Genomic DNA, 23,356 nt, shown 5'->3' with positions numbered 1-23,356 from the left:
CCTCTCAGGGTTTACTTTTTTATTTTTCATTTAGACAGAACTGAAGTACATAACATGTCCTCCCAATATCCAATTAGAGATTTCTGTTATTTTGGTTATCTTCTTACTCAAATTTTCCAGTCAAAAGGCCATTTAACTGCACCACACGTAAAAACAAGATAAAGATCAGAAAAAACACTTTTTCTCCACGAAGATGCTTCAAGTCCAAATGTTTAAGGCAATCCTACAGTTTAAATTTTGTTTAATACCTATGAAATGACCTTTGATGTTGGATATACGGCCTAATTTTAATGAATCTGTACATATAATTTAAACTTACTTTAAATTTTGTTTGATGCCTATGAAATGACCTTTGCTAATGAATATATGGCCTAATTTTAATGAATCTGTACATGTAATTTAAACTTACTCCTTTATTCTATGCCTATTGTTTTCTTACACAGTCCTAATCATTTACTGGCTCATGGTAACGGATCAGAGGATAAGGAGGTATATACCTAAAAACAATAATTCTTCCCAATCCATTCACTTTCTAAGGCAATGTATATTACTGATTTGCTCTGTAATCATCCACAATTTATACATATACCTAAGAAATCCTATGTTAAAATTGTTTCACTAATTCAGGACACTGGAATTCGAGATACAATAGACAATTTATTCCAGAGTGAGGCACTAGGCTGAGATATAAAATTGTAAAGGTTATAACTGGAAAGTCAATTTCCTGACTCACCAATATTGAAGTTATAGACGGGAAATGAGTGGATTTCCAGGGAAGAGCTTTTTGGAGAGAGCCGTGCTAGCCATCTCTTTCCTACTCACCTGCCTCCCAACCTCAACTCAGAAGGAACAAAGAAGAGGGACTTCTAGGAGATACTTAGAGAGCTCAATAGGTGTCCTCTGCCCTGTGTAGTTGTGAGTTGGGGAGGGGACAGTGGATGAGCCTGGGGGATGAGAGACAGACAACAGACTCTGACAGCAAAGTGGAGGAAGCATCTCCTGTGATGGGACTGACCTGCACTGCAAAGTCTGTTGGGTAAATAATGTGTGAGTGCTTGTGAGTGCTTGTCATGGGCCAGATTTTGGCTGTGGGTGAAAAATACAGTGGTGGGGGTTTGAGGAGGTGGAATGGCAGCTGTAAGATCTCAGCAGAGAGTAAATGTATGAACTGCTAGATTCCCCAGTACATAGTCAGAAGGAAGAAGCTTGTTTTGGGATGGAGAAAACTATGGTGGGTAGGACAGCAACACTGCAAGGTTTTTTGAAATTCCAAGAAAAACACTCACAAGAGAAATAGCTAGATTATGCTCAATGCAAAGAATGCTAAGCTTATGAGAGCTAGCTTATGAGAGGGTAGACAATTAAGAAAATTCCTTGTCTTTGCCTTCTTCTCCCTTCACTGTTCTCTCTCACCTGAAGGACTAGAGTGAGACAACAGGAAGGAAATAGTGAAGACAAAGTACAAATAAGCTGATCATGCTCATCGTGATACCAAAACCAGACAATGATATCACAAAAAAAAGAAAATGATAGGCTAACATCATTGATGAATATAGGTGTAAAAATCTCAATAAAATATCAGCAAACCAAACTCAACAATACATTAAAAGAATCATACACCATGACCAAATGCAATTTACCCCAGGGATGCAAGGATGGTTTAACATCTGCAAATCAATCAGTGTGATAAACCACATTAACAAAATGAATAATAAAAGCATATGATCACCTCAATAGATGCAAGAAAAGCTTTTGACAAAATTCAACATTCATTTATGATTAAAACTCTCAAGAAAGTGGGTAGAGAGGGACCATACCTCAACATAATAAAGGCCATACTCAATGGTGAAAGCATTTCCTCTAAAATCAAGAATAAAACAAGGATGCCCTCTCTTGTCACTTTTATTCACCATAGTATTGGAAGTCCCAGACACAGCAATCAGAGAAGAAAAAGAAATAAAAGGAATCCAAATTGGAAAGGAAGAGGTAAAACTGTCACCATTTGCAGATGACATGATATTATACATTAAAAATCCTAAAAATGTCACCAAAAACTACTAGAACTCATCAAATTTGGTAAAGTTGCAGGATATAGACTTAATATAAAGAAGTCTGTTGCATTTCTATACACTAATGACAAACTAACAGAAAGAAAAATTAAGAATATTAAGAATATGATAGTATTTACTATTGCATCAAAAAGAATACAATACCTAGGAATAAACCTACCTAAGGAGGTGAAAGACTTGAACTTCAGAGAACTTAAGACACTGATGAAAGAAAAGGAAGATGGTACAAACAGATAGAAAGATACGCCACGTTCGTGGATTGGAAAAATCCATACTGCAGAGAACTATACTTAATATTTTATAACAACCTATAAGGAATAAAAATCTAAAAAAATATATGTATGTGTGTGTGTGTGTGTGTGTGTGTATACCTGAACCACTTTGCAGTACATGAAACTAACACAACACTGTAAATCAATACATCTCAATTTAAAAAATTAAAAAACCCTCTATTTAAGAGATGTTAAGGTTAGGACACATGCTTGTGCAAACTACAAAAGCCAAATTAAGGCTGCCTCCTGATGCTTAGACTGCCCTGCTGGAGGAAAAAGAGACAATCCCAAATGCAGGGAAAGGTACCAAAATTTAAAGTTGACATGCCAGAAAATTACATCTATTTATCTCATCTTTGCCAAAATTAGGAACTTCAAGTTCAGATGTTTGAATTTTTTTTTTGTGACAACATCTAGTTTTAAAAAGTACAAAAATCAGTAGCAGAGAAAAAAATATATATATATACACAAACACACATGTATATACACACATGAAAGTACATAACATATATACACGTTAAATTAAAAATTACTATTTGGCCACATTTTTCTGCCTTTTGAAAATGATTTATGCTTCAAAAAATTATGATTCAAATTATGCTACAAAGAAAGCTACAGTAATCAAAACAATATGGTATTGGGCAGACACACAGATCAATGATGTTGGCCAGTCATGGGTATGCAGTGTACATCAGGGAATATAATCAACAGCTATGTAATATCTTTGTATAGTGACATATCATAACTAGACTTACTCTGGTGATCATTTTGAAATGCACAGAAACATCAAATCTCTGTGATGTGTTCCAAGGAACCAACACAGTCTTGAAGGTCAATTGTACATCCAAAACACACAAATCATAGAAAAAGAGATCAGATTTGTGGTCACAAGAGATAGAGGTTGAGGAAAAGGGGGAATTGAATGCAAGTTTTCAAAAGGTAAACTTCCAGTTATAAGACACTAATTACAAGGGGTATAATGTACAACATGAGAAATATAATTAACACTACTGTGTGTTATATATGAAAGAGGTTAAGAGAGTAAACACTCATCACAAGGTAAGAATTTTTTTTCTATTTTTTAAATGCTGTATCTATATGAGATGATGGCTGTTCACTAAAGTTATTGTGACAATCATTGCATGATGTATGTAAGTCAGATCATTATGCTGTACACCTAACACTTATATAGTGCTACATGTCAATTATATGTTAATAAAACTGGAAAAAAAGAGATTAACTTAGTGGAGGTTATCAATGAAATAAAAATTTGGATGCGGGGTCATGAAGAAAGAAGCTAACCACGTATTCTAAATGTCTCATGGTTGGTACTTTGGCTGGTTGGGAAGTTGGCCTAGCAGGATGACCCAGACCTCTATTTCTGGTGGGTCTGAGTCCTTAGGTGCCTCATTCTGGTCACTGCTGTGATTTCCAGTTCATAATTATCACAAGTCATGGAAGTACCAAGAACTGCCCACATGAATCTCTGGGTACCCTGGGTGGTGAATACCCTCCTTCCTGATGATAGCATCCTAGCTTTCGCAGCAGTCATGGTCAATTAGCAGCTAGCCTCTTCTTCCTCTTTCTCTTGTTGCTCTGCTGACCCCTTGGCATGAGTACCCCAAAGGAGCCAGGTGGTAGTAAAAGCTTCAGGTTCAATGGAACCCTTACTGCATTCCCCAATGGAAGCAATTCCCCTGAGGGAACTAGAGCTTCTAACCTAGCAGAGCCCAAGGTCATGGGAATTGGAAGCCCAAATTACACAAGGAGCAAGTCACTGAAGGGGTATGGTGGAAGGTTCAATCCTGGGTTTGCACCCCCATGACTCCAAGCTCTTGGGGAAAAATGCACCACCTGTCACTGTTCATTCAGTGCCAACACCACCTCTTGGGGGATGGGGACTCAACACTTCAAGGTGTTGTGTCACACTGTCACCTTAGCTGGGATTTCAGCAGTCATTCTGCTGTCCTAACAGGATGGACACCTCTGGGTGATGCAGTTCCTGGTAAGATCAGTGGCTCTTATAGGCCTATTGTTGCATCTCTGTTGCTCTGGATAGAGTGTCTTTGTTCTGAGGCCATTTGCATGGGCTCAGTGTTGATGCATCAGGCATTTTAATAGCGGTGCTGGCAGAGTACTGTGGGTAGGGAAGGCAATCCCTTACCTGGACCACATATCAGTCCCTGTCAAGAGGAATCTTTCTGCCCTCTAAGATGGAAGTTATCCCATGTAACTGACTGGGCCCCAGAGTCTGGTGAGTCTCCCCAGTAATGGTGCCATAGGTCAGGCATAAGGGTCAGTCCCTGATGTTGGCTAACTGGACATTTAGCAGAGGCAACAGGTAGATCAGTGTTGGCCAGAGGGTGCCTATGTTGTTGGGTCCACACATTGTCCACATCCCTGTCACCTTCTTCTACATCTCTCCTTACACATGGTCATGCAGTCATGATGCTTTCAGTGAAGGGAACTTAGAATTTGCAAAGTGGCTTGCTACCATTTTTGGCTATGGTCCTAAGAGCAGTGGAGTGGCCTTCTGAAGGCACAGCTGTAGTGCCACCTTGGAGATAATACATGGCGAGAATGTGGTGTCATCCTCCAGAATTCAGTATATACCACAAATCAGCTATCATATGGGGCCGTGACCCTTAAAGGTCAGTGACATGGATTCTGGAACCAAGAAGTGGCCATGCTTACCTCTCACCTTGGGGATTTATGCTCCCTGTCTTTACAAATCTGGGCTTTGCCCATTTAGATATCTTGGCACCTAGTGGGCACCGGGGGACATCAAACTTCTCATTAAGGCCACGGATTGCATGACTTTGGGCTCCTCATGCAAGAGGTCAACAGGCAAGTAGAGGAGTCATGACCCTGGTGGGAGAAATTGACCCTGGTCATCAGGAAGGGCAGGGGGGCTTCTGGTAAAGGAAGGATGTTTTTGAGATGTGGGTGGTCCTTGGTACCTCCTTGCCCAATTTTGATGGTAAAAACATGAACAGAGTAGCCACCACTGGAGAAAGGCTGATGCAAGGGGCTCAGATCCCTCACCAGTGAGGGCCAGGATTACCATCAAGAAGCCAGTTGAGATCAGGGAAGGCTGAAGGGAAGGGGAAGGGGAGTCTGTAATGGGCAGAAGACGAGGGAGATAATGAGGACCAGCTGTGGTCATGGGACCAGCTGCGAAGCAGGAACTGCAGTTTTGTTTCGCATTTTTCCATGCTTCCCTAGGATAAGGGGGTCACCAGAAGGCCGGGAGAGCTGCCCCAGGTGTACCACAGATGCTAATGGGCTGAGCTCTGCTGTGGGCCATCCAGAACCCCTGTCCCTGTCCACACTCCCAGGACTGAGGCACTCCTGTCCTCAGCTGCTGAGGAGTGTCTGTAGCTGAGAGCTCTCAACTTACGGGCTGAAAGTCATGTCCTGTTCCTGGGTACAGCCTGCACCCAGTGACTGGCTGGTAAGACAGCTGGTGTAGAGATAGAAAAGCCCAGCCAGTTCTCACTCCTCAGTACGGGAAACTCTGCAGGTCCATCCCAGATCCAGTGCTCTCCCTGGGGTAGCTATGACTGCCCTGAAATTCAGCCTTTCTCTCTGTCCAGACCTGCTCACCCCCCTGGAAGGACTCTGCAACGCATGTCTCATGTGCATTTCTCCATCTAGGACTCTGTTTCCTTAGGAGCCTGACCCACGTGAGAGACTATTAATAGTCTCTCTGCTTCTCCTCTTGAACCTTAGTAGTCTCCTTCCAGAGCAAAGCCAGGATGGATTCTTAGCAGCACCAATCAGCTCCCATCACTCCCTCCTTAAAATCCCCCAATAACTTTCATTTGCTCTTGGAATAAAAGCTGACGCTGTCATGGCTTCAGGGCCCTTCCCTCCGTGACCCTGCCCACCTCTCCTTCCTCTTCTCCTCTCTCTTTACTCCCTGTGCTCCAAGCCACTGTCCTTCCTTCTATGCCAGGGACTTTGAATAGAGTTTAGTGGATTCCCTTTTCTGCCAGTACTTGAACTGGATAAACCAATTCTGCCAACAGAGTGCCTGGTACATAATGGTATCCAAACCATGTATAAATAAATGAATACCTAGGGAGTTAGAGTCTAAAAAGAAGGAGCCATTTCATTTCTGGATTGCCATTTTGGTCCACAGTATACTATTGAGAAATTGTTCTGGGCACAAGGAGGTCATTGAGGCTGGACTTACTTGATTGTTGATCTTTATCTGTAAGGCAAGGTAGGACCTGGGAAATCTGGCCTTTACAACTTTATCAGACCTCATACAAATTTCCTCTATCATCAGAATTCTCCTGGAGATCTCCTGGAAAATTCTACTGTACTTTCATGCAAGACAAATGAAGTTCCACAGCCTCAGTCTTTTCCTGATTGAGGCTCTGGGCACTCAAACCAACCTTGCCTGCCGCCTTCTCCTGGTTATGGCCTGTAATTGTTCCCATTGGCTGCCTCACACCAGTGCCTCTAACACAGATGAATGGGGCCCAGAAAGTCGCTGACTCCCCTGTTTGAGAATGCTATGTGTTGAATTGTGTCCCTTTGTCCATTCACATGCTAAAGTCCCAGTACCTGAGAATGCAACTTGTAGGAAACAGGACCTTACTCAGATAATCCAAACTAAAATGAGTTAATGAGGAGTTCCCATTGTGGCTCAGTGGGTTAAGGACCTGACCTAGTATCCATGAAGACATGGGTTTGATCCCTGGCCTCACTCAGTAGGTCAAAGATCTGGCACTGCCACAAGCTAGAGCATAGGTCTCAGATGCAGCTCAGATCCCATGTTCCTGTGGCTATAGCATAAGCAGGTTGCTGTGGCTCTGATTCGACCCCTAGCCTGGGAACTTCCATATGCCCCAGGTGAGGCCCTAAAAAGAAAAGAGTGCACAAGTGAAAAAAAGTACCCTAAGAAGTTTCCCTGCTGCCAGGACGACTGCAAAGTGCCTCTGAAAAGTGACCCTCACAACCTGTGGACCTTCACCAGTTCACAACCTGCATCAGCTCTAACGATATGATGCTGTGACTGTGAGTGTAATCTCTCCACTATTTTGAATGGCCCCCCTTCAGATTTACACCCATGGTCACATAATACTCCTTTCTGGTTCTCGCAACTCCAAACTTCTCTGGAGGTAGAATCTCCTTCAAGCAAAATGATTCCACTGCTAACAACTTTCATACTCTCAAAAAGCAAAGAAGAAAAGAGAAACAAAGGCTACATCTATCTTATTTCTTTGTATTTGTGGAACAGCTCTGGTTTTGAGCAGGAACAGAATAATACCCTAACACTGAACATAATCACACACCTGTCTCTTTGGCTTCCCCAAGGGGGAAGTAATAATAATCCAGAAGTTCCCATAGTGGTGCAGGGGAAATGAATCTGACTAGGAATCATGAGGTTGCGTGTTCGATCCCTGGCCTTGCTCAGTAGGTTAAGGATCCAGCATTGCCCTGAGCTGTGATGTGAGTCACAGAGACAGCTCGAATCTGGCATTGCTATGGCTGTGGCATAGGCCTGCAGCTATGACTCCAATCAGACCCCTAACCTGGGATCCTCCACACGTCACCGATGCGGCCCAAAAAAGACAAAAGACCAAAAAAAAAAAAAAAAAAAATTCCAGTCCTAGTTCCTAAACACTCCATCATCTCGGCTGTCCAGCTCTGGTCCCTAAACATTCCAATCCCAAGATAGTACACTGCTCATTCTCACCCTGCCCCCCATCAAATATTTTCCTTTTTTCCCACTCACTCAGTCCCCACTGGTTTTTTAAGGTTGGTCTCTTGTTGGTTGAGGGTCTACCGGTGGGGTCAAGGTCATCCTAACACACAAAGGTAAAAAGCATTTAAAAACACGCAGAAATGTCCTCATTCCAACCCAGTCCTCTGAACTAGACGATCCAAGAGCAGTTTCTGCCTTTCCAGTGAGTATTTCGGAGACTTCCAGCTTATTTGCTTTTTGGAGAGAAAGTATGTGCACCTCTAACATCCTGTGAGAGGCCCTATGCTGTTTCTGGGAACTCAGTAAAGATTTAAGGTACAGAGAACCCCTCGTGGAACGCTGCAGAGCACCCGTCTGGAAGCCGGTGGAGGAAAAACACAGCATTTTAAGGGCTATTTTCTATTTGCTTTCTGTTATACCGTGAAGTTGCTGCTAAAACCTCTAAGAGCGCGTTAATGAAGGTAAACACTTCCCACCTGGTGGAGCGAGTCCGGGGGCGCCTGGACGACGAGGAGGACCAAGCAGCGTCCAGGGCAGGGGCACGCGGGGTACTGGGCACCCGAGGGCGGGGGCGCCCGCGGCTGCGGTTACAGCTGCGGCTGAGGCGGGCTTGGGGCGCTCCCCCCGCGAGCGAGACCTTGTGCGCAGGACCGGGCGCCGGTGTTTACCTGGCGTCCTAGCAACCGGCGGACGCAGGGGGCGGAGCGCGGGGCGGGCGCAGAGCCCTGCGCTGCAGGTGAGTGAGCCTGGTGGGTGCTGGGCGGTGGTCTGGGGTCGGCGATCCCTCGGGACCCGGGACCCGGGCCCTGCTTTCCGAGCTCCGCCTGCCTTGGCGTCTTTGCAGCCTTCCGCGTGGGTGGAGAAATGGGGGAGCCCGTCTCCCGCACGCTTCTGTACCTCTCCCGGTCTTCCTTTTCTCCTCGTGGGCCCAAGATCCGCCCGCTGCCCGGGTCTCTCCCACCCGCATCCAGCCCCTGACTCCCCACTACGTCCCTGCTGCCGGGCCCACGACCCCATCTTCCTTCTCCGTTCTCTCTCCTTCTCCCCCCCCCGGCTTCTCTTTCCCTCTTCCTTCCTCCTCTGTCTTTGTAGCTTCGCTTCCGTCTCTGTAAGCTCTTTGCTGCCTGCCCCTTCCCACCTGTCCCCTGTCCCTCATCCTCTGGGAACCTAGCCTCCAACCCTAACGCTTTACACCTGTAAAAGGCCCGGTATTCGTCGCGCGTCTTCTCACAGGCTTTGCGTCTCCATGGATTCAAGGCTCGGTTCGTGTCAGTTCTGAAATTTTGATTTTCCTGTGGGACTCACTGCTCAGCTTCCTCATTCTCTCTCATTCCTCGTTCTCAGTGCAGAGTGCCTGCACTGGCTCTTAATTCACTTTATCAGCCACGTTACGAGATCTTAGAGTGGAGGCTGATAGTCTCGTGGCTTCATAAAGAATGTGGTTTTGCTTCTGCTCAAGTGTGGCAGAAATTATTTTCGAATCGGTTTCATTTTATTAATGATATCGGAGGCTGGCCGGGGACCCTTAAAAAAGTAAAATTCTATTATATATCTATTGGATGAGTAGAGAAAAGGAGTGTAAAGTGATTCTCAATTTGTGGAAACCAACACATGCACAACAGCTTTTTTTCCTTGATGTTGAACTTTAAAGTCTTAATTTAATTCAAAGTTGGCTACTGTGTGTTCACATGTGTTCTTTGTAACCATGGTTCTCACCTGGAAGAACTCCTTGAGTGGCGCTGGGTAGAAACTTCCCTTCAGTTTGTCTTGATAAAAACTGTTAATTTGTAAATTTTTACCTGAGAAAATTTTCATCTGAGTTATGCTGAGCATTTTGGAACATCACCAGAATTAGCGAAATAAATGCTGTAGCTTTGATTCTCTTGGTAAATTAAGAGGCCACTAGAAATCTCTTAAGAAGAAAAGAAAAAAAATACAAGACTGCCTTTTTTTCTTTTAAAAATTTACTTGGGCCTGCAAAACCTTTTTTTTTTTTTTTTTTTTAAATTAAGGTATCTTATATGTGGTCTTCTTTGGGATTTTTGTTCCACTTATTTTTTTTTCTAATAATATTCTAATGTATTTGCCTTCTGGATGGTCATAAGCCCTCTAAGATTTTCTTAGGCTTTCTTAAATTAAGGCTGTTCATTGCTGCAGCTCCTGGTTTTTTAGATTCAGGAAAACAATTTGAATACAGTCAAAAATGTTCTCTACGCATTTGTATAAAATTTATCATAACGAAAAGAACTTTTTGCTTTTTTTAGGTCCTTTTTTAACTTTTATAGGAAGTTATTAAATGTTGACTGCCACAGTTTTATGTAATTGCACTTTTTTCTTTAAAAACGTGCAAGAAGGAAATGATGCACCCTGGACAGCTTTAGAAACCAAAACAAGTTTACACTTAAGATGAAAAACTAACAACTGTCCATCCGAACCTTCCTATATAAGATCAAACTATTTGCACTTATTCTCATAATATTGGGAAACTCAAGAGTGTCACAGATAAACATCAGGACGTGTTTATGTGTTCAGAATCTAGCAATAGAAACAAAACACTGGTATTCTAAAACAAATGCAGAGGATATTTGGAATGGCTAGGCAATGAGATCCTGCTGTACAGCCCTGGGAACTATATCTAGTCACTTGTGATGGAGCAGGATGGATGATAATATATGAGAAAAATAATGCATATAGGTATGTGTGACTGGGTCACTTTGCTGTACAGTAGAAAATTGACAGAACATTGTAAACCAATTATAAAGAAACAGATAAAAAATCATTTTAACATTAAAAAATTAAAAAAACAAATGCATAGGATAATTTATACGTTTTTGGTATATATTTTATTTCACTAGCACTTTTACAAATAGACATCTGTAGGTATATATCTGTATGTTGTTTTCAACCTTATCTGATCTAGTGCTTGTTTTTTATAACAAATATTTTGTAATGCTCTCTATACTATTCTGAAATCAAAATGATAGATAATAATCCTACGTATGTGCACAGTTTTGAATCTCAGTAGTGCTTTAACTATAAAATAAAAGGAAGATAATTGTAATAAAATATTAGCATGTAAATGCCCAGGTATCCTACACTAAAATATGTAATGAAGTAGGCAATTACTCTAGCCTTACATGGAATTACTGTATATGCAGTAGCTCCAGACACAGACATGTCACTGAAACTTCAGTTTTGTGACTAGCATTTCCATCAGTAGCATGATTTTACCAAATGCTGGCCTCTTGGTGAATTCCCTTATAAAAGGAAGTATGCACAACCTTCCTTTGATTTAGGTGATAGTTGCAGTCCTAGAAAATTCAGTGCATATTAAAACTGTGAAAAAAATTCTTCATGATGATTTGTAAAGTGGCAGTAGGTTGCAGGCTCAGGTATTAATTATCTGAAGCGTTTTACCTACTGGATGCTGACAATTGCAGCATAATTCTTCCTTCTAGGGAGTGTCTTGTGCATTACAGGACATCTGGCACTATTGGTTCTCACCACTAAATGTGAACAATGTCCCCTTCCTATCACTTTGATAATACAACATCTGTATGAGGCTTCCATTACTGCTTCCCAGGAGCTGGTACTGTCCAGTCAAGGACCTGTGATCTAGGTCCCCGTTACTGGATTTCAAGATTAATACAATATGGAAAGTAATACCTCCAAATCATTTCTATAGAATCTTTTTTTTTTTTTTTTTTGGTCTTTTTGTCCTTTTTAGGGCCTCACCCATGGCATATGGAGGTTCCCAGGCTAGGGGTCTAATCAGAGCTGTAGCCACTGGCCTTCACCACAGCAACACCAGATCTGAGCCGCGTCTGCGACCTACACCACAGCTCACGGCAACGCCAGATCCCTAACCCACTGAACGAGGCCAGGGATCGAACCCACAACCTCATGGTTCCTAGTCGGATTCATCTGCTGCACCACGACAGGAACTCCCGTTTCTATAGAATCTTGATACTGAGCTTTTGTAATAATGATGGGGAAGGGAAGCTAATTATATTCTTTATTTAACTTTTTTCCTTAACCATTCTCATTTTCCTGAAGAAAGGTTGTATGATCAATGTTACTACAAATAAGAAAATCAGGAGTTCCCGTTGTGGTGCAGTGGTTAACGAATCCGACTAGGAAGCATGAGGTTGCGGGTTCGGTCCCTGCCCTTACTCAGTGGGTTAACGATCTGGCGTTGCCGTGAGCTGTGGTGTAGGTTACAGACGCGGCTCGGATCCCGCGTTGCTGTGGCTCTGGCGTAGGCCGGTGGCTACAGCTCCGATTCGACCCCTAGCCTGGGAACCTCCATATGCCACGGGAGCGGCCCAAGAAATAGCAAAAAGACCAAAAAGAAAATAAACAAGCATAGATTATCTGAAAAAAAAAATCTTAAATATCCATTATGAAATAATGTCAGAACATTTTCTAACTTGCTGTTATTTAAGATTATGGATGTTTTTTAAGTATCTTCTTTTAAAGGTGAATTTCTGTTTGGCTAGAGTGAAATTTATTTCAATTTCTGTTCTATATATTTTTTTGTGTGTGTCTTTTTTTTTTTTTTTTGCCATTTCTCGGGCCACTGCTGTGGCATATGGAGGATCCCAGGCTAGGGGTCTAATCGGAGCTGTAGCCACTGGTCTACACCAGAGCCACAGCAACGTGGGATCCGAGCCACGTCTGCAACCTACACCACAGCTCATGGCAACCCCGGATCCTTAACCCACTGAGCAAGGCCAGGGATCGAACCTGCAACCTCATGGTTCCTAGTCAAATTCGTTAACTGCTGAGCCACGACAGGAACTCCAATTTCTGTTCTACATTTTAACACTAGGCTCTTTTGATAACCAATTTTTGACAAACAAGCTACAAAAAGTTCTCATTTGTTCTCACATTTGCTCTTAAGAAAGTTATGAATTATAATAAAATATTCTAGGCAGGATATATGGGAAGGGAGTACAGTATTTGGATTGCTCACATTTTTTTTTTTTTTTTGCTATTTCTTGGGCCGCTCCCGCGGCATATGGAGGTTCCCAGGCCAGGGGTCCAATCGGAGCTGTAGCCACCGGCCTACACCAGAGCCACAGCAACGCGGGATCCGAGCCGCGTCTGCAACCTACACCACAGCTCACGGCAACGCCAGATCGTTAACCCACTGAGCAAGGGCAGGGACCGAACCCGCAACCTCATGGTTCCTAGTCGGATTCGTTAACCACTGTGCCACGACGGGAACTCCTCACATTTTTGATTAATAGGGTGCTTTACCAATTTTCAGAAAAAATAAAATTATATTTCACTTAATGTTCTTATTCTGTTATTAATTTGGAAGGCACTAGGAGAAGCTACAGGGCTCTTCAGAATCACTTTCATCAGTCAGCATTGCTCTGATGCGGATGTATGACGGTGACAAAGAATAACGAATTCAGTTTAGTAGCATAATGCTAAGCAATGTGCGATCCAGCTCAGAAAAGCACTGCTCACTTAACCTCTGGCCCCAGCAGAGCTGCAAATGGAAGGCCTTGATGCCAGCCTCCTCTGAATCTTTTTTTCCCCACACTTGGACTTAGCTGCTTCCATTTTTCTGCCCAGCTCTTTGAATGCTCTCTCTCGTGGACCCAAACCCAGGAAAACAAGAAAGAAGTTATTTATTCCAGGGCAGGGAGCTTTTGGAAAATCCTTAAGTCCTTGTCAGTTTTACTTTAGAGCTTGTTCAGGGATGATTAGCTATTTCATGGAATTGAAGAGCAGTTGGGAAATTAGAAAAGCCACCTCTGGGAGTTCCCGTCATGGCTCAGTGGTTAACGAACCTGACTGGCATCCATGAGGACACAGGTTCAATCTCTGGACTTGCTCAGTGGGTTAAGGATCTGGTGCTGCCATGAGCTGTGGTGTGGCTGGATCCCACGTTGCTGTGGCCCTGGCATAGGCTGGTGGCTACTGCTCCAATTGGCCCCCTAGCCTGGGAACCTCTATATGCTGCGGGTGCATCCCTAAAAAGATAGAAAGAAAAGGGAAAAAAAGAAAAGAAAAGAAAATCCACCTCTGAGCTGAATAAACAGAATGTGGGTTGGGTGAGCACTAGCTTAAAAATCCTGAAAATGAACAAAGTTCTAGTGGAAAGGTAGATGCTCCCGTCTCTCTGACTCTTTCTGCTCTGATGCAGTGTGTGCGCTGAGCTCGGATCTGAGCGGTGACAGGTCCCATGGGTGTGGCGCTGACCAGGTCAGCGCAGTGGACAGCCGCGGGGCACGGGACGAGGAACCTGGAAATCACTCCTCTAAATGAGGCAATACTGAAGGAGATTATTATATTTGTGGAGAGTTTTATCTATAAACATCCCCAAGAAGCAAACTATGTATTTGTAGAACCACTGGAATGGCAAACAAAGTTGGACCCCTCAGCATTTGGATCAGGGTACGCTGTCAGGTAAGCCTAGTATTGCGTCTGGAGCGGAGGACCTGCAGCTGCACCTGTTTTTATTGATGGGTTGTTGGTTTGGGGCAAGTCACCGAACCTCTGTGAATCTCAGAAATGTCGAAAAACTGGAGGCCCTCGGGGGAAATCTGAGAAATTTTCATTGGGCCAACACACTATTTCTCTAAGTTTTAAATTCAGATTTTCTTTTGCTAGGGCTGCCTTCTCTAGTTACCCCACCCCCCAACATTTGCTTGAAGTCTGGTCTTTCCACTCATGTGACCTGTCAGATGCCACTAGACTTTGATTTTGTAGACCTCTGATAAAGACAAAGTCCCTTCTGTATGGAAATCTGTTAAATCTAAAAATATAAATATATACATAAATGAAATCTGATAAATCTTTGGAGTGGCAGAGGCAGAGTGGTAAGTTTTGCTTAATATAAGGGAGAGACTTCTTAACAATGAGCATTGTCCTCAAATGAGAACCTTCCAAATCTGAGATTGGGAAAAAAAAAAAAAAAATCCTACCTCTCCCTCAAACAGTGGGCTAACAATGTATCTCTTTTGAACATAGCTAAATATATCTATTTAATATAAATTACAGAAATTTATATAATTATACTTAGGTAAAATATACAAGTGTATGTTAATATGTGTATGTTGTAAATGGTTCATATGTATATATAAATTCATATATACCTTTTTGGGGGCTCAACCTCAGTTTATGGTTCACTTCAGCCGTTCACATCCTCTTTTCGACTTCTGTGTCCCTCTTTGGTTTTGCATATGAACTTTTAAAGTTTGATCTTGTCAAAAAGACTTCTCTAATGAGTCCCAGTTTCCCTGTTCCATTTTTTTGGGGGGTATGATTTGTGAGAATAACCTCAGATTTTAATTTTTTTAATTTTATTTTCAGAACTATAAGACAATTCTGGAGCTGTATTTCGAGAGCTCTTGCCTTCTGGTATTGTGATCTATCTTCTCTGTGAATTTTCTGAAATCTCTCTCTCTTTTTTTTTTTTTGTCTTTTTGCCTTTTCTGGGGCCACTCCTGCGGCATATGGAGGTTCCCAGGCTAGGGGTCAAATTAGAGCTGTTGCCACCGGCCTACGCCAGAGCCACAGCAACGCGGGATCCAAACTGCATCTGCAACCTACACCACAGCTCACAGCAACGCCGGATCCTTAATCCACTGAGCAAGGGCAGGGATCGAACCCGCAACCTCATGGTTCCTAGTCGGATTCGTTAACCACTGCGCCACGACAGGAACTCCCCTCTTTTTTTTTTAAGTTGTATTTTATTCTCAACCATGCTTATGGTCACTTTCTCCCAAAGTGCTTCACTGCTCCCACCTAAATTCATTGTAGCATCACACAGTGGTTTTATTTTTTTCCTAATCTTTAAATGACAACCTCGTCTGCAAAATCAGTTAAAAACTTCTGACTACTTAGTCCAAAGATGGATTTAAAACAAATGTCAGATAAGAATGTTGTTTCTTGCCTCTGGACTAATTCTGTGTTCCAAGTGCCAACATGATCACATCGGTGACCTAGTTAGGGAGGTGTTTATAGACACACACCTCTAATGTATCAGTATTTCTCTATCCCTGTCCAATTTCTTTTTGCTTTATTCCCATTGTTATATCTCTGCATACAGTCTTTAGGTACATTGTTCCCTCTTGAGCAGGATGTTTAGACATTTTTGACACCATGCGTGTTTTGAACCCGTTGCTCCTTAATTGTCTTCCTTCTCTCATGGTTACTGTGCCGCTTTTCCTTGGGCCAGTTTTTCTTTCCCTCATTCTTGGTTCTGCCCTTTGTTGATGATCTTTGACATGGGAAGGGGTGAGAGGGTTCTGGTAGTAGTGCCTGTAGCATGGGAAGCAAACCACGGCTGTGCGTCTTGATGAAAAACTGGGTAGGTACTGACTGCCTGGAAGAGGGCGAGGGATACTGCTGAGATGCTGGTAGTCTTGGAGAACGCCAAGTGCGTTCACATCCAGGCCTTGACCTACCACTTGCTATACCCCTAAACCAAGGAGCTGTCAGCAACCCAGAGCTATTTGGTGTTCTCCATGTCTAGCAACGTAACAAGTGATGTAAACCAGAGATGCCCTCAGTGGTCTTTTTAGGGCTGCACCCACAGCATATGGAGGTTCCCAGGCTAGGGGTCCAATCGGAGCTACAGCTGCCAGCCTACGCCACAGCCACAGCAACACCAGATCCGAGCCACATCTGCGGCCTACACTACAGCTCAGCAACACCGGATCCTTAACCCACTGAGTGAGGCCAGGGATTGAACCCGCAACATCATGGTTCCTAGTCAGATTTGTTTCTGCTGCATCATGATGGGAACTCCCTGAAAGTACTTTTATTATTAACATTTTTTTCTTTTATTGGCCATCCTGCAGTGGGTCAGGGATCAGATCCAAGCCGCAGTTGTGGCAATGTAGGATCTCCAACCTTCTCTGCCGGGCCAGAGATTGAACCTGTGTCCCAGTGCTCCAGAGATGCTGCTGATTCCATTGCGCCACAGCAGGAACTCCAAGAAGAACGTGTGTGTTACTAAACAGCCCTTCTACCTCATCCTTTGCGCTTTGGTTCATGCACTCTTTTTGCTTCGCTGCTGGCCTTAGAATGCCATTTATTCATTTACTTAAAGTGGGGGAAGCCATTCTTCAAGTTAGGATTCATAGCTGTGAGCCCGTGTTCTCAGCCAAGTCATCACGAAGGATTTAAGTTTGGAGTCTGGATGTGTTTCTACAAAGAGTAATATCCTTGGATGTTTGAGAATAAAGGCAGATTCTTCTTGGGGATATGCATCCTCTTAGCCCTCTCCTTCCACAAGTCAGTTTGATCTACACTGAAAGCCTGTTAGCATAGATAAGCTGCCCCCTTTGGTTGATCTCTGTGGGTATTGGGGGGATACATCTATAGTTGTGGCCCCGCTTTTCATTTGGTGCTGTGTGTCTCTCATAGCAGTCAATACAAGTGTCATAGGCCTTCTTCTGAATTAGGCTGGTGGCATCTGATGCTGAAACTGATGCTTCAGTCACACAAGGAAGAGGTTTTGTTCCATCCATCATCTTCTTTCCTTTGGTGCAGGTGGCGGTGAATTGACTAGACAGGCACGTGGCACGTATCATGTTTGCATGATTCATGCATTTCCTTTAGACTCAGTTCTAACACACAGCTGTTCACCCTGCAGGATCATCTCTCCACATTCAGGTTTTTTCTGATGATATAAAATATCTTATTGGATATTAAGATACAATGTGACACAAGCCAAAAACATCCAGAGCACCAGAAAGCCAACTGAAAATGACAACTATTAACATAGGCATACTTTCCTCCACCTTGCTGCCATGCAGCAGAGTATAGTATGGCCCCAGGTCACTCCCCAGATACACTGCAAGGTCATAGGCAACAATGAAGAAGAGCTAAGGCCTATGAGTGAGCACCAGAAGTGTGAAGACCAAATACAGGAGAAAAGGGAAAGAATAAAGATTAGTCTAGCCATAGATTGTCTAAAAGCCAGAAGACAAGAAAAATGATTTCCATATTCAATTTTGAGGGGAAAATATCTCTACTTTCATTTGAATGGTAATCGTGGGTCTCTTTCTATCACCATTTTCAATTGCTTTTGTTCTTCTCAGGGATGAGATTAATAATCTTCCTGAAACACCCCAGAATTAAGCCCAAATCCACTGTAAATTAAGGACAAGTGACACTTCTCCGGGGTCATACCAGCTGCAGGTGGCAGGCAGAACCGAGGGGCTTCGAGTCCCTAGGAGGTAGCCTGGGCAGCTTTTAATCTGGAAACTCTTCAGCATTGCTGTGTGAAAATGTTGTTACCTGGTTTTTTCTCCCCTTCTCTGGTGGAACTGTGACTTTTGACTCTCATGGGCTTTACTGTTGCTGTGTATTAGTTGTGAATCCCAGTCTGTGGTGTCTCAATGCCATTAATGAGTTTGGGACAGGATTCAATGCTGGTACAAATTCTGTGTGGATGAGAAGTCAGGATGCCTGCTCAAGGGCCCTCCTCCCCCAAGAAATGCACACTTTACCTGCAGTTCCTACCTTTCGGGTCCTTAATTTCCTAATCAGTATCACTAAGGAAGAACTGAATTATATGTCCTCTGACCTTAAAATTATATTGTTTTATGAAACACAATAATCATCATCCTTATTATTATTTGTCTTTTTCAGAGCCGCACACATGGCATGTGGAAGTTCCCAGGCTAGGGGTTAAATCAGAGCTACAGCCACAGCAACGCAGGATCTGAGCCACATTTGGAACCTATGCCACAGCTCACAGCAACACTGGATCCTTAACCCATTGAGCAAGGCCAGGAATTGAACCCATGTCCTCATGGATACCAGTCAGGTTTGTTACCACTGAGCCACGATGGGAACTCCCAACAATAATTACTGTATTTTGGTAAATTTGCTAAGATCAGTGGCCTTAAGTTTTGTTAGTGGATTCTGCTTTTCATCCCCGAGAACTTCCTATGTTGCTGTGCAGACATACATTTATGGATTAATAACTGTGTTCTGAATGTAAACTAGACCTTGGGGATTAAATATTAGGTCTTTTCCTGCTTTCTTGCTTGAGAGTGTAAGCTGAGTATTTTTAGCTCCTTCCCCCAATTCCAGTTGAAAAATCTCTTGGCCAGGTCGGTGGATTTCATTTATTCTTTCATTCTTCTTAACCTCTTCTGGGGTGTTTGCAACAATTTCCTTCCAGAGAGGTCTGGTTTCAGAGGCCAGAGACTGTGAGCCCCTAAGCAAAAGTCTGCTCTTTACCCACCCTCTCTGTCAGTTCCTCTGGCTCTGTTCAGCCATAGGCTTCCACTGGAAGGGGCACTTTCAAAGTCCCCTGTGCCTGCCGTTCTCCTGGCTCTCCCCAGGAGCATCACATCCTCAGGTTAAGCTGGCATCCATTGTGCCTGCCACCATATCTTGGTACAAGTGGCCAGCCCTGGTTCAGGCCTTTAAGGAAACTCCTCTACCCTAAGGACGTTCTTCCAAAAGCTTTATGTGGAGAAAAATGTATGTTTTTTGTTTTGTTTTGTTTGTGTTTTGGTTGTTTTAGGGCCGCACCTATGGCACATGGAAGTTCCCAGGCTAGGGGTCTAATTGGAGCAGCAACTACCGGCCTATCCCACAGCCACAGCACCTTGGGATTCTTAACCCACTGAGCAAGGCCAGGGATTGAACCCACCTCCTCATGGATACTCGTTGGGTTCGTAACCACTGAGCCATGATGGGAACTCCCCCCACCAAAAACATATGCATTTTGTATATGATGCCGGTCACTGGCAAGTCTAATCATTCACTTCTCATGCATTTATCGAAGGCCTTGTGTGTGCAGTTCCTCTCTGAGGTACTGGGGCGGGAACTGTGGGCAAGACTGGAGAGCCCCAGGGGTCACTTCCTGCTGCTGCTGTTACAAATCACCGCCCACTCAGTGGCTTCAAATGACATGGATTCATTATCTTATGGTTCTGGAGGTGAAACATCTCAAATGAGTGTGGGTGGGCAGGCTGTGGGCTCCGGTGGGCTAAAGGAAAGTTCATTCTTGCCTTTTCCAGCTTCTGGAGGCCACTTACACCCCTCCGCTCGAGGCCCTGCTTCTGTCTCCACATGGCTTTCTCTGACTTGACCCCTCCTAAACACCCTCTGATTCCATTGGGTCCACGCAGACATCCCAGAATAGTCTTCCCATCTCAAGATCCTGAACACAACCCGTCTGCCAAGGGCCTTTTGCCCTGAAAGGCGACCCATTCACAGGCCTCCGGAAATAAGACGTGAACATTTTTGAGAACCATCATTCTGCCTCCCACCGTCTCCATCCTCTTCCTCTTCTAGTGAAATCGTATTGGATTGTCTGCATCTGTCAGATGTACGTGGTCTGCTGAACTGTCAACGTTTATCTGCGTTCCAGTTGAAACCGTGTTAAATCAGGTCTTAAGATGTAGACAGTTTTGCCAGGGATAGGACTCTGTAATGAAAAATGTGAGCAATTTAAGTAATGTTGGAAGTGGTAGAAATCTATAGAAATGTCACTGCCATAAAATCATCTGAATATTTTTAAAAGGGCCTAAAAAAGTCTCTGTAATGGACTAGAAACACCAGTCTAGGAGAGCTGATACTTTCTGATCAGGAAAAAAAAATCTATTTAGAAAAACTTCTTGTTATCCTACAGTAAACCAAATGGGGGTTTGAAGTGGGAAAATAATCCACAGAGAGGATCTAGTTTGTCTTTTTTTTTTTTTTCTTAGCTTTTTTGCTCATAAACAGAGCCGCCAAGAAAATTCCTCACCGCTAATTATTGTGGTGTAAAAATTTTATAAATAAAATAACATTAGAAATCCATAAAACATGCATGGTTTTGTAGACCCGGGGATTTTTTTTTTTTTAAAAAAAGATGTCCCGTGTATTAGAAAACCCAAACCAAAAACTGTGGTTGAGTTCACGTACATATTCAAGAAATTGCTTAAAATGTTACTTCCTGGATATTTCATGTTGCATACTGTGGTTGCTAGTATGTTTGGGGATTTAAGGGTCTGAGTGTGGATGAAAGTGGGAAAATAGATGAGCTTTGATCAAGAGGTATTTATATTCTCTGTGTTTTATCATGAGACATGGGAATAATCTGTTGAAATGTTTTAAAATTAACTTCTACTGTCATCCAGGTAACCTTAACCTTTCAAAAAAAATTTTTTTTTCATTTTTCAGTGAAACCACAGTCAAATCAGAGGAAGTCGATAAAAACGGAGAGCCTTTGCTGTTTCTCTCTGTGCCACAAATTAAAATTAGGAGCTTTGGGCAGTTGTCACGCTTGTTATTTATTGCCAAAAACACAAAGCTGAAGGAAGCACAAGCATGTATTGAAGGTGATATTTACCCTCCGGGCTGTGATTTGAACTTTCAGAAACATAATCTTGGGGTAGAGGGAGGAAATCATTTGTTATAGCCTCTTGAAAAAAGTTCTCTAACCTAAAAGGTAAACAGCTCTATGTTCAACTTCATAAGAAAATGTTAATTTTTCTTGGCTGAAATGTTATGCTTATATCAGATTTCTCCTTTAAAAATGAAAGGCCTAGGAGTTCCCACTGGGGCTCCACTGTAATGAACCCAACTAGGATCCATGAGGACGCAGGTGTGATCCCTGGCCTCACTTAGTGGGTTAAGGATCCATCATTGCTGTGAGCTGTGGTGTAGTTTGCAGAAGTGGCTCGGACCTGGCGTTGCTGCGGCTATGGTGTAGGTCGGCAGCTGCAGCTCTGATTCGACCCCTAGCCTGGGAACCTCCATATGCCACAGGTACAGCCCTAAAAAGACATAAATAAGTAAATAAGTAAATAAAGAAGTAAATAAATAAATAAGAAAAGCCTGATGCTTTACCATTAGTAAGTTTCTAGATTTCTAATTTTAGTGTGTGGTTTAAAGAGAGCTTTTTAGCTTCTGGAAAGATCTCAGGCCTTGTAGCCTTTATGGATCATGTCAGGGAAAAAGACAAAGGTCCAGGACCAGCACCAGAAGCCACCCTCTCCCATCACGTCCTGCTGTGATCGATGGTGATACCTTTCCCTTAAAATGAACAGAGGCTCTTCCTGAAGCAGGTGGCCCAAGATAATCACACTTTCCATTTGTCCCGGCTGGATTCCCTTGTGGAATACACAGCTTTCTGTGAATGGTTACATTCATTCAGTGGGAAATATTTCTCCCCTTCACTAAAGTTCAATAATGTCCTTATTATTGTCTCATCATCTAACATGCAAAAAAAGAATGTGATTGGAGTTCCCACTGTGGCACAGTGGGTTAAGAACCTGACTGCTGAAGCACCAGTTTGATCCCCGGCCCGATGCAGTGGGTTAAAGGATCTGGTGTTGCCACACCTATAGCGTCGATTGCACCTGCAGTTCCTGACCTGGGAACTTCCATATGCTGCTGGTGTGGCCATTAGAAAAAAAAAAAAAAAGATGTGATTGATTGCCTGCTCTTTTTGGGCTCTAAATATTTCTTACAAGTGGAAATACCTGACAGTAGATAATTGTATCATGTATTTGTTCTGCTTCTTTGGAATCCTGTGACCAGTGGCTCCCTGGGTCCCTGGCATAAGTGGCCTGAGTTCTGTCTCTCATCATTCTTTGCCACTGTCCATGGCTGTGAGAGAAAAATATGGTCCTTTTTATTTTCTTTTAGTTTTTTTAAAATGTGAGCCTTAGGACAGCAGCCTCTTTTTAGGTCTTTCTTCCTCTCCTTTGCTGGGCTATCTGTACATCAAAGCAACTTTCTGAGGAAGGATGAAATCTGGAGAATGGAACTGAGTTTAAGAAGCCAGTTAACAGGCACAACTGTGCATTAAATCCAGCTCGATCTATAAATTTACTACCCAGAAGGCTATATACCTGACCTGGATAAATATGTATCGTTTGCTGATTTTGCCCTCTCTGTAAGGGTTCTATGTACAAGTCTTAGTTTTAGGTCCAAATTACGTGGTACCTGGCGATTTAGAAGTTGGTTTTATGTCTTTCCCCTGAATTCACCTAGTATCTCATCTGAATTTTTAGGAGGCATTTCCACCCACCTCTGCCCTGTTCAATTTTTTTTTTTTTTGGTCTTTCTTTTTAGGGCCATACCCACGGCATATGGAGGTTCCCAGGCTAGGGGTCCAATCGGAGCTGTAGCTGCCAGCCTACACCAGGGCCACAGCAATGCGGGATCCAAGCCACATCTGTGACCTACACCACAGCTCATGGAAATGCCGGGTCCTTAACCCACTGAGCAAGGCCAGGGATCGAACCTGCGTCCTCATGGATGCCAGTCAGTTTCGTTAACCGCTGAGCCACGGCGGGAACTCCCAAATTTTTTAAAAT

General features: G+C 43.2%; 1 protein-coding gene across 13 annotated transcripts in view; it reads left to right on the top strand.

Moving 5' to 3' along the window:
• The window catches only part of ARMC4 (armadillo repeat containing 4), a 186,674-nt gene continuing 171,855 nt past the window's right edge, over positions 8,538-23,356 (top strand). For 3 of the 13 annotated variants that reach the window (XM_021064716.1, XM_021064712.1, XM_021064715.1), the window contains exons 1-3: positions 8,538-8,796; positions 14,221-14,483; positions 21,213-21,370. In XM_021064716.1, coding sequence (XP_020920375.1) covers positions 14,260-14,483; positions 21,213-21,370 — 382 coding nt within the window. In that variant the 5' untranslated portion in view covers positions 8,538-8,796; positions 14,221-14,259. Of the gene's footprint in view, positions 8,797-9,119; positions 9,323-14,220; positions 14,484-19,653; positions 20,377-21,212; positions 21,481-23,356 lie in introns of those variants that run through there. The other 10 variants (XM_021064719.1, XM_021064718.1, XM_021064717.1 and 7 more) reach the window with 10 other exon arrangements.

The sequence above is a fragment of the Sus scrofa genome, chromosome 10, assembly GCF_000003025.6.
Source record: "Sus scrofa isolate TJ Tabasco breed Duroc chromosome 10, Sscrofa11.1, whole genome shotgun sequence".
Classification (NCBI taxonomy): Eukaryota; Metazoa; Chordata; class Mammalia; order Artiodactyla; family Suidae; genus Sus; species Sus scrofa.
This window is presented reverse-complemented; position numbering and strand designations above follow the sequence as displayed.